The 12,273-nt window shown below is 43.0% G+C and overlaps 1 protein-coding gene across 1 annotated transcript in view; it reads right to left on the bottom strand.

Moving 5' to 3' along the window:
- Positions 1-12,273, bottom strand: part of LOC140756163 (sodium-coupled monocarboxylate transporter 2) — a 545,697-nt gene that overhangs the window by 4,035 nt on the left and 529,389 nt on the right. The window contains exons 12-14 of the mRNA XM_073091600.1: positions 11,437-11,618; positions 11,017-11,193; positions 10,588-10,770 (exon numbers count right to left, since the gene is read on the bottom strand). Coding sequence (XP_072947701.1) covers positions 10,588-10,770; positions 11,017-11,193; positions 11,437-11,618 — 542 coding nt within the window. The remainder of the gene's footprint in view (positions 1-10,587; positions 10,771-11,016; positions 11,194-11,436; positions 11,619-12,273) is intronic.

Here is a 12,273-nt window from a genome sequence, read left to right as displayed (position 1 = left end):
ATCATTATTTTGTTGTGCTTTGGAGCGTGTAGTCACTACCTTGAACCTGCTGCTCAAATCCTTTGTTTATAAAGTTTTTTTTTTTTTTTTTTTTTTTTATATATATAACCTAACGATAAGGCAGACGGGCTACCTGATGGAAAGCAGTCACCGTCGCCTATGGACATTTGCAACACCAGAGGAGTCGCCAATGCATCGCCGGCTTTGAAGGAGAGCTCTTTTTACACCCCTCTTGAAGAGCCCCATGTCATAGTCCTGAGGGAATACCTCAGGAGGAAGTTCATTCCACATTTTGCACGTACGCGGCAAAAATGAACGTTCAAACCGAACCGTGGAGGACCGCCACGGGTCCAGTTGATGTGGATGGAACTTCATCCTTCGGCGAGTGGTGCGATGAAGGAAAGGCGACGTAGGCACCAGATCAAACAGTTCCTCCGAACACTCACCATTGTAAAGCCGGTAGAACGCGCAGAGGGAACCTATATCCCTCCGCAGGCTTAAGGGTTCTAACCGATCAGAGATCGCTGGGTCATCGACGATTCGCACCGCGCGTTTCTGTACGGAGTCAAGTGGGTTAAGCTGGTATTGTGGTGCCCCTGCCCAGAGATGCGAGCAGTACTCCATGTGGGGCCTCACTTGCGCTTTATAAAGCAGAAGGAGTTGCCCCCCAGTGAAGTACTCCTTGGCTCTGTTCAGGACACCCAATTTCTTTGAAGCCAACTTGGCTTTAACTTCCAAATGACCCCGATACTGCACGTCAGACGAGATGTCAACTCCCAGGATCCCTACACTTTTATCAATGGTGAGCGAGGTATTTTGGAACTTAGGCTCTATGACGAATGGGGTTTTTTTAGCGGTAAACGCGCAGACTTGTGTCTTCGTGGGGTTGAACTCAACAAGGTTAAGACGACCCCATTCCGAGACCCGCTCCAGAGAGTTCTCGATTTCAGACACAAGTCGGATTCTGCTTTCTTCCACGAATGTCCGAGAGGCGTTCGCACGGCCTGTGTACACAGCATCTCCCGTGCTATCATCTGCATAGCAATGAATGCTACCGGTTTGTAGCAGCATATCATTGATATGCAGAATAAAGAGCGTGGGAGATAATACAGACCCTTGGGGCACGCCAGCGTTGATGAGCTTCGTGTCTGAGCAGCACCCGTCGACTACGACCTTAATATGCCGCTCAGACAGAAAGCTGGCTGTCCATGTGCACAACCTCTCGGGAAGACCGTATGATGGTAACTTCGCGAGAAGGGCCCTATGCCAGACCCGGTCAAAGGCCTTAGCGATGTCTAGGCTTACAGCCAATGCCTCCCCGCTGCTTTCAATAGCTTGTGCCCATCGATGAGTAAGGTACACTAGAAGATCACCAGCTGACCGGCCCTTGCGAAAACCATATTGGCGATCGCTGATCAGCTGGTGCTCCTCCAGGTACCTAATGAGCTGCGTGTTTACGACACGCTCCATAGCTTTTGAGAGCAGGGAGGTTATCGCTATTGGCCTATAGTTGGCCGGGTCACTGCGGTCACCCTTTTTGGGAATAGGGTGTACAAGGGCAACCTTCCACGAAGACGGTACTTGTCCTGAGGTGTAGGAAAGCGAGAATAGGCGCGTTAAGACGGGAGCCAACTCGGGAGCGCACGTCCTGAGTACCACTGCGGGGATTTCGTCTGGCCCACTCGACTTCTTGATGTCGAGGGACAATAGAGCTCGCCTGACTGCCTTCTGCGTAAAGCGGATATCCGGCATAGAGCTCTCACACCGCGGGATGGTAGGCGGTGTGGCCCCTGTGTCATCAAGAGTCGAGTTTGAGGCAAAGAGGGTACCAAGAAGATCGGCTTTCCCCTTTGCCGTGTGGGCCAGAGAATCATCTGGTTTCCGCAGGGGCGGTAGTGAAGACCGACAGAAATTACCCTCGACAGCTTTGGCCAGCGACCAGAAGGCTCGACTCCCGGAGGGGTAACCAAGTAGCCGCTTGCCAATTCTGCCGATGTGCTTAGACTTCGCCTTGGCCATATGCTTCTTCGCTGAACGGGAGGCAGCATTAAACGCGGTTCGGAGCTCGGGGGTTTTTGGGTCCTTGCTAGCGTGTGCTGATGCCCAGGTTTGGAAGGCCTCCTGCTTAAGGCTTAGCGCTTTAGCACAAGACCCACCAAACCAGGGCTGACTCCGCCCGCCGACGGACACGACAGAGTTTGGAATGAAACACTCCATACCCTGCCGTATCACGTCGGTTACAGAATCAGCACACGAGCTAGGATCACCCGAGACGAAACATAGCTGCCTCCACGGGTACGAAGCCAGGAACTCCCGGAATCCGTCCCAGTCTGCTGACTTGTAGTGCCAAACTTGTCGTCTCCCGGGGGGACGTGTCTCCACGGGGTACGACAAGGGCACAGTCGAACTTACCAAGCAATGGTCAGAGGATCCAAGGGGGGCCTTGACCACTACTTGGTAGCCCACCGGATGGGTAGTCAGCAGTAGGTCCAGCAAAGAGGCAGTATGGGTCTCTACATCAGGTACCCTGGTGAAATCAGGTACGATCTGAGAGAGCCCATATGCCAAGGAGAAGTCATATGCAGATCTCCCGGCAAAGTCGGTGGTCCGGGATCCCAGCCAATCAACATGGTGGGCGTTGAAATCACCAAGAACCACCAACTCTGCCGAAGGACACTGCTGCAGCATTCTGTCGGTTGCCCACTGGACGTGCTCGAATAATCGAGTTGTCTCAACATCTCCGCTATAGGACCTATATAGGCACGCGTAGACACGGGTAAGACCTCCGACGTCCGCGCGTAGCCACAATAATGATAGGTCCTTGTCTTCGAGAAAGCTGAGACGGCGATAGCAGACATCTTCCCGAACATACACACATACCCCGGCTCGACGCCTGAAGGCATGTTCTAAATTGTAGCCGGGGTACTCCAAATACGATGTATCGTCCGGGGTAGATATCTGCGTCTCCGTCAAAAAGAGAAAAGCCGGCTTTACCGTCTCGAGGTGGTGGTGGACGGCATTCAGATTGGAATGGACTCCTCTGATATTGCACATATCCACAGTAAACGTGGAAGAGGTCGCCGCTGTACAACTTTTCTTATTTTTGGACTTTCTCATTGCGGTTGGTGTACAAAAGGAAGGGAATTTGAAAGGGAATTTTAGCAATGCTCCTTCAACGCCTCACGGGACAAAGTATGAGTCTCGTGACACCGAGCCCACGGAGGTGGTATGGGATGCTGGCGCGGGGGACGGAAGGGCCCCCGGTCCCCCCCGTGCACGACTACCTGGCTCCACTCCGGTCTCTTACTCCGGCAAGGTAGCCGCGCAACGGGATTTTTCGCCGGTTGGCGGGACAGCCTCCCGGGCCAGAGGTTAACAGTGTTGCCCGGGTTCGGGTCCCCAACTAACCGGCGGGCGGCCAGCGGACAGCCGTTTCACCGGGTCTCCCTGGCCCCCGCGCCAACACACCACGCCCCCGGGGGCAACGATGCTTAAAGAGACCCACCAGACCCGTAAAGTACGCCGTTGGAAGCACCACAAGAGGATGGGAAGGGAGGGATGAGGGGATGAACTGGCTCCCAGGCGCACTACCGAAACACGACAAGTCGTTATTAGCGGTAGACTCCGACCTGAGGGTGGTAGCTAGCCAGGCAGATCCCACGAAGAGACCTTACCACCAAGCGGGACACCTTTGGGAATTACGCCAGGCGGTGTCAGGTCCAGCAACCAGTGGGACCGTCGCAGTAAGATGTTAAATGCCCGAGTAGACGCTGCTGCCCATCTACCCGGTAGATGCCCTTAGTCGGCTTCTACGACACCCACGGGCAGGTATGGGGTGGTCTATTCGCCGCCGGAGCCACACGGCACTAAGTAAAAGTAATAGTAGTAGTATAGTATAGTTATTTTGTAAAACCGAAGTTATCATGTTAAGAGAACAATAAATACTGTGATTACTGTATTTGTGCCTGCATCTACCCTATGACAACGCCCACAAAACCCATAGATACTATCAATGATGTCGATGAGAGCCGTCCTTCTCCGACATGTATATGAATTGGTGTCTGGGCTATTACTTTTCATAGTTGACATAAATATTTTATAGTCTTGGCATATTTTATATCCTTACCCCAAAAGGTTCATAAAAGCTTACACAATATTCATGTATATCGAATGTCACTCTTTTTTTTAACGAACCAAAAAGTAAATTATATATTAAAATATCTCAAAACCGCTATTATATTTTATATTGTCCTTGTAAATATAAATTATAATTTTGTCTTATTTAAATGAGTAATAGCCCCCTTTTAATTTCAAGTGTCTTCAAAATCCATGGTGAGCCTAGCGAACGTGCATATTATTATTATGCATAATGCTGTGGTCAGCGGTATTTTTATAATGTAGAAACTGTGTTAGCTTTAATACGGGAGAAACTCTTTCGCAAAATAGAAAAAAATAGACGCATGAAGGAAACATTATGGAAATAACGTTTAATCATTTTAAATTTTAAAAAGCATTACTCAGATAATTGAAATATTAAACTTTGCACTATGCAAACATAAAGACGTAGTTATACACATATGTTTAACGCCATCTATTATCGATGTTAAGAAATAACCGTAGTTTAGATTAATGACGTAAGATGATCTTATATATAAAATACTCGTGTCACAATGTTAGTTACCGTACTCCTTCGAAACGGCTTTACCGATTTTCACCAAATTTTATATGCATATTCAGTAGGTCTGAGAATCGGCTTTTATCTATTTTTCATACGCCTAAGTGATAAGGGTTGTTCACCCTTAACATTTTTTTATTTATATGGCAACACAACGTTTGCCGGGTCAGCTTATAAATATATTTAGGTAAATACATGATAGAGCAGAAATAAAGTCACAAATATGAAATAAAGACATATTTTAAACGCCATCTAGCCTCGATTTGAAGAAATAAATTTATTTAACATTAATGACGTATTGGTCATAATATACTTTCGTAAACATAAAGCAAATTCTGTAGTATCTCTACTATATATTATAAAGTTTGCAGATATTGCTCCATCTATGAATCAAGTATATTTACGATATGGTCACCCATTTGACTCCGGGGAATCATTATTGTACAAAGCGCGTGTGAGATTTATTTAACCGCGACTTTATGTGACTATCACTGAACAATGCGGGTCCTATATTGTCCTACATAATGTAAGTATATCTTATATATAGAATTCTCGTCACAATGTTAGTTACCGTACTCCTCCGAAACGACTTTACCGATTTTCACAAAATTTTATATGCATATTCAGTAGGTGTGAGAATCGGTGGCTATCTATTTTTCTTAGGGGTAAGTGATAAGGGTTGTTTACGCTTAACATTTTTTTATTTATATGGCAACACAATGTTTGCCGGGGCAGCTAGTGTAAGTATAATATACAATATTTATGGTGATACCATATATTTGACGATCTGCGTGGCGGACGGGTCACCATATTGGTTAGACGCGCAAAGGGTTCCGGGTTTGGAGTCCCGGTCAGACAGATACCTGAATGATGATTTAAGAGATCCGTTCTGGTTCTGGGTGTTTGTATATTCATCTTTGTGTGTGTCCATAGCACCCACGATACAGGGAATCCTAGTGTGGGGCTGTGATTGTAGAAAGCGTGTGTTATGGTTGTGTATGGTTTCCCTGCGCTGGCCCTCACGGCGTAAGGGAGCGTCCCCCGGGTGGCGGATGGGGGAGTGGTCGACAGCACGGATTATCCAGCTGATCGGCTAGGTCCGATGGACCCGTTGACCAAAGTAGGGTGTGGTCCTCCAGCAATATGGGGGTTGTGCGGCGGGTTAACACCCCGTCCACGTAAAAATTTTCTGTTACGAAACTGATACGAGAAATAAAACGATCCGATCCCAAAACCAACGACCTTCGGCATGGATTAAAGGAACTCCGATTAGCATCATGGAATGTACAAAGTTTATTCAGACCAGGAGCAATGCAACAGGTATACAAGGAACTCCAAAGATACAATATTATTATAGCCGCGTTACAAGAAGTGAGATGGCCGGGACAGGGTGAGTGCAATATTGATAACAGCGCGGTACTCTTCTATAATGGCAGTGACATCGGACACCACACTTGTGGAACAGGTTTTATAGTCCAAAAAGCGTTTGCAGGTCATGTCATAAAATTCTATGGCATAACAGATAGGATTTCAGTTTTACGTGTGAGAAGCCAGTTTACCAATATTACCATTATAAACGCTTACGCTCCTACTGACGGGTCAGACGACGACATAAAGGACACTTTCTACGCGGACTTAGAATTAGTATATGACCAGGCCCCCGAATATGATATCAAAATCGTGCTCGGTGATTTTAACGCTAAGATAGGTAAAGAAGAAATTTTCTTTCCTACCATCGGGAGACATAGCAAACATGACCAGAGCACAGATAATGGAGTAAGATTAATCAGTTTCGGAACATCAAAGTCCTTGGTGATAAAAAGCACAATGTTTCCACACAAAGAAATTCACAAAGGAACATGGATATCACCAGATGGACGGACCATAAACCAAATAGATCATGTTCTGGTAGACGCGAGGCACAAAAGTGTCATTGAAGATGTAAGAACTTATCGGGGAGCAGATTGTGACAGCGATCATTACTTACTCGGAATTAAAATTAAAGCTAAAATCAAGATTACTAGAAGTAAGCGTGGAAATAACGAAGACTTAATAGACACAGAAGCGCTAAAGAGCGAGAATCTAAGAAATGAATTTCAACTTGAATTAAGTAACCGATTTCAAAATTTGGACTTAGAAGAAGATGTAAATAAGGCCTGGAAGAAGATAAAGGATGTCACTAAGTCTGTTGCATTGCAAGTATGTGGAAAAAGAAAGAGAAAGAAACGACGAAAATGGTGGACAGAGGAGTGTGAAAAAGCTGTCTCACTGAAAAGGAAGTACAGAATACTAGCTACACAAGATAACGCCTGGAAGGAAAGATATCTCGCTGCGAAGAGGGATGCCAGAGTACAGATAAGACGTGCGAAAAGAGAATATCTAGAGAGCATAGTGAAAGGAATGGAAGTATTAATACGGGAAAATAACTGCAGAAAGTTTTATCAAGAGATAAGGACAGCTAGAAAGGGATACCAGCCTACCACGCAATTCCTGGAAGATAACGAAGGCAACTTTATAATAGAAAAGGAGCAGCGAAAGAAGATCTGGCGAGAATACTTTCAAGAACTTCTCAACTGTCGCTCAACAGATGAACTCGTCACGATCGATATCCATGAAGAAGAAAACAACGAAGAAGTGAAACCACCAGACCGAGAAGACGTGAAAAGGGCGATAATGAGGCTAAAGAACAACAAGTCCCCTGGAGCCGACAACATACCAGGAGAAATCTGGAAATATGGAGGTGATGCCATACACGAACAGCTCTATAGTTTAATTTTGAATATCTGGCATACAGAACAGCAACCAGACGAATGGAATGTTGGCGTGATCTGCCCCATACTGAAAAAAGGATGCAGGAAAAAATGTACTAATTACAGAGGGATTGCACTGCTTCCCACCGCTTACAAAATACTATCCTATGTGCTATTGGATAGACTGGAACCATACGCGGAACAAATTCTGGGCGATTACCAGTGTGGTTTCAGAAGGAACCGTAGCACCATAGATCAAATCTTTTTGATTAAGCAATTGATGGAAAAACGGTGGGAGTATGCTCAAAGTTTACATGCTCTTTTCATAGATTTTACCAAGGCCTATGATTGTATAGATAGGAATCAGCTGTATAGGATACTTGCCGTTTTTAAAATACCAAAGAAATTGATCAATCTGGTAAAGGCAGCCACAAGAATTAGCTTAATGCATGTCAAGGTAGACGGGGAACTAACTGACCAATTTGCAGTGGTAACTGGCCTTAAGCAGGGGGATGCCCTGTCGCCGGTGCTATTCAACCTAGTACTAGAATATATCATCCGCAACTTATTAATGATGAAATATGGGATTAATCTAGGTGGAGAGCACAAAGTGACTGGGTATGCTGATGATATAGCAATTCTTGGGCAAACAGAGCGGGAAATCCAAGCAGCAGCCGAAAATCTAGAGCGAGAGGCTAAAAAGGTTGGGCTCCGAATAAACAAGAACAAGACTGAGTACCTTCATATGAAACGGTATAAAAACACACGAGAGAGTCGGAAGAATCTTACCGCTGGAGGATCCACTTACAAAGGAGCAAGCAAATTTAAATACCTTGGATGCACCATCACAGACACACACTCAAGGGAAGAAATTGATTCAAGGATACAAAATGCCCTTAAGTGTAGTGCTGCACTCCATAAAGTCTTGGCGTCCAAGCTTCTCAGCAGGAAAACCAAGATCCAAATCTATAAAACGGTTATTCGTCCGGTCTTGACATATGGCTGCGAAACTTGGACACTTACGCAGAAAGAAGAGAATAAGCTCCTAAGAGCAGAGAGGAAGATACTCAGAGTTATTCTTGGCCCAACAAGAGGAGAGGATGGCCGTTGGAGAAAACGTAAGAATCGCGAGATAAAACATCTGGTCTCCGAGCCTAACGTCATAGGAGAAACGAAATCAAGTAGGCTCCGATGGCTCGGACACGTAGAGAGAATGGGAGAAGATCGAGCCCCGAAGCGCGCATACCTAGGTGTTCCTGACGGGCGAAGACCAGTTGGACGGCCTAAATACCGCTGGAAAGATGAAGCAGTCAGGGACCTCAGGGAGCTAGAACAACACAACTGGCAAGATATTGCACAGGATCGGGAGAAATGGCGACTTCTCGTATCGGAGGCCAAGACTCACTTCGGGTCAGCGAGCCACCGGAGTAGTAGTAGTGTATTATGGTTTGATTACCATCACCAAACTAAGAACGATTCATAAATTTATTTCTGGCTTTAAATAACCTTAACATAGACACAATATTATTTAAATGAATAAAGGGGTAGCAATAATATTTAAAGTGTTAAATAATAACATTCCATTTCAGGTACTATTGCTGTAAACATACCACTTTTTTAAAAATTAAATATGTTACAATACTTATACTGTTTATAGAAATTACGCGAATTTTCGCGATAACACATTTCCACTTACGCCCGTTACCTTTCAAAAATAATGAAATTATGCAATTTTTGGCTACCAAATACAAAAATTTGTCAAGTTTTAGTTGACAGAAATGGTCAAATTTTGAACTCTGGTCCTTAAAACATTGTATTATATTTTTATACCAATCTATATGTGCTGTATATTGTTCTGTATCTGAATTTCTCCTACTACCTACTATGGCTAATATAGGTACACGTGTCTGATTTCCTATGCGTTCAACGAGTACCTACGATTGCAACGTCAGCGAGCGTAAATCAAAACATTATTTATATACTTTTCTATATGTCCCACGTCTGATTTTCTCTCGTCAAATTATGATAAAAAACTAGAATTCCTTTACAAACAGTACCTACAGGTACTATGCCTACTATGCGTACCCAGAATTCCTATAGATTCAGTACCTGCAGGTATACTATAGGAAATCAGACACGTGTAGTCTGATTTCCTGTGCGCTCAACGAGTACCTACGATTGCAACGTCAGCGAGCGTAAATCACGGCGAAATTACTCTACCGGTGTTTACGCAGCGTCGGGCGGTTGTCACTGTATCCAAAATTTGTAGGAAACTCACTTTATTGCTGTTTCGGTTATAGATTAAATTATTATAGTTAAAAATAGAAATTTGCCAATTTTTTGTTGACAAAAATTATCAAATTACGATCTCAAAACATTTTCTTACGTCCTACGTCAGATTTTCTCTCGTCAAATTGTGATAAAAAGAATACTAGAATTCCTTTACAAACAGTACCTATAGGTACTATGCCTACTGTACGTACCCATAATTCCTATAGATCACTGGATCTACCTGCAGGTACTATATTATAGGTACACGTGTCTGATTTCCTGTGCGTTCAACGAGCACCTACGATTGCAACATCAGCGAGCGTAAATCACGGCGAAATTACTCTACCGGTGTTTACGCAGCGTCGGGCGGTTGTCACTGTGTCCAAAATTTGTAGGAAACTCGCTTTATTGCTGTTTCGGTTGTTACTGTTATACAATAAATGACTAAAAAATGTTATTTTTATAATGAAAGAAATTGTAATCATGTCACAGTTATTACTAATGACTTAGTAAGTTGTTCGATAGCTTTTCTATAACTTTAGTTCTTCTACTATTACTATTACACATCGTTTATCATCTTGAAAGCATTGATATTTATTAAAATTATTTAGGGGACTTACGCGGCATAATTATTAAATTATTATTATTAAAAAATCCCACATAACCCTGCGTCGCTCCCACGGCGCCGGGTACCTTTTGAAGGTTTCCCCCTCGTGAACAAAACAAAAAGGTACGATGGTAGCAGCGTTCATGTAGCGTTAGCCAAATTGTTATTTGATTATTATTTTTCCATCGTTTACAATAAAAACCTCATAAAACATAACATAAGTAAATCAACAAATTAATAGTTAAAATTGATACCTTAACTTAAACTGTTTACTCAATACTTACGCGGCATTAGGCACGATGGTGGTAACGTTGGCCAAAATGTGCGTGAAGTTGGCTTTACCGCAGCCCGAAGCTACAAGCGGCTTGCCCTGGAAGATTAATGCTCCCGTGGCAAGCGCGTTTTCAGCGCCGATAAGCAAACAGCCCCATTGAAGCAGGCTTAGTAGACTTTCTTTATATCTATACCTATCTTATATTATTCGTATAGTTTCACTATTAATTAGTTTTGTCGCTCATCTTACTATAATTATAATAGCATTGTAATTATTGCACCTACCAGTGTTTTCTGTGCCGTATTAAAATATTTTTTATTGACAGTCGATTATTATTTTATTGTTAACTATCATTACCTTATAAAACAAAACAAAAGTTAATCAACAAACTGATAGTAACAATTGGTACCTTAGCATAAGGTATTTAATCAATACTTACGCGGCATTAGGCACGATGGTGGTAACGTTGGCCAAAATGTGCGTGAAGTTGGCTTTACCGCAGCCCGAAGCTACAAGCGGCTTGCCCTGGAAGGTCAATGCTCCCGTGGCGAGCGCGTTTTCAGCGCCGATAAGCAACCAGCCGCAGAGAAGCAAGCTTAGTAGACTTTCTTTATATCTATCTTATATACCTATTAGTATAGTTTCACTAATAATTAATTTTGCCTCCCATCTTACTATTAGAATTGTAATTATTACACCTACCAGTGTTTACTTTGCAGTATTAAAACATTTTTATTTATAGTCAATTATTATTTTTCTATCGACGACTATCAAAACCTCATAAAACAAAATAAAAGTAAATCTACAAAATGATAGTAAAAATTGGTACCTTAGAATAAGGTATTTAATCAATACTTACGCAGCATTAGGCATGATGGTGGTAACGTTGGCCAAAATGTGCGTGAAGTTGGCTTTACCGCAGCCCGAAGCTACAAGCGGCTTGCCCTGGAAGGTCAATGCTCCCGTGGCGAGCGCGTTTTCAGCGCCGATAAGCAACCAGCCGCACAGAAGCAGGCTTAGTAGGCAGCCGCTCAGCGCGCCCTAAAGGGAATGGGTAATGGATTTTAGTGGAGTCGGGTATTATTTTGTACTATTTGGTACGCCGTGCACACATTCGGTAGAATAACTTTTAGGCATGGATGTAAGTGGGTTTAGTGTGTTAAACACTGAATTAGATTAATGGACTTTCGTTAGATAATTTGTTCGAAAGCATAATTATTTTGTTTCTAAATGTAAAATGTACGTAATGAAATATATAATGGAATGCAGTAGAATATTGGAATGTTGGTAAATTATTTGTTGAGACCAAAATCTTTTTTACAAAATTACCTATTTAGGTAGCAAGTATGTAGAAACATCAAACGTTAAAGTGATCTTAAATAAGTTGCTTAAAATATGAATTTATATCAAAATTAAATTTTGGGAAAAGTATTTTCACAACACTAATTATTGTTACAACAATTTAATGTTTAAAATTCTTTAGGATTTCCTACTAAAATATATTTAGTTTCATGATTTGTAAAAGTGACATCTATTTTCATCATTACGAACTTCCAAACACACGGCCACACTATCTTTTCAATCGCAAGTAGAACAGTAAACTAGTCGTCTTGAGGAGTATCTAGTTCGTTTAGAGTTTGTTAGATGGCGCTGTCAGTTTCAAAAATGTATAATGAAATATTTGTTCATTTGACAA

The sequence above is a fragment of the Epargyreus clarus genome, unplaced genomic scaffold (genome assembly GCF_041222505.1).
Source record: "Epargyreus clarus isolate Ecla_fem2 unplaced genomic scaffold, WU_Ecla_fem_2.2 ptg000034l, whole genome shotgun sequence".
In the NCBI taxonomy this organism is placed as follows: Eukaryota; Metazoa; Arthropoda; class Insecta; order Lepidoptera; family Hesperiidae; genus Epargyreus; species Epargyreus clarus.
Note: the sequence above shows the minus strand (reverse complement) of the source record. Positions and strands in the feature narration are given on the sequence as shown.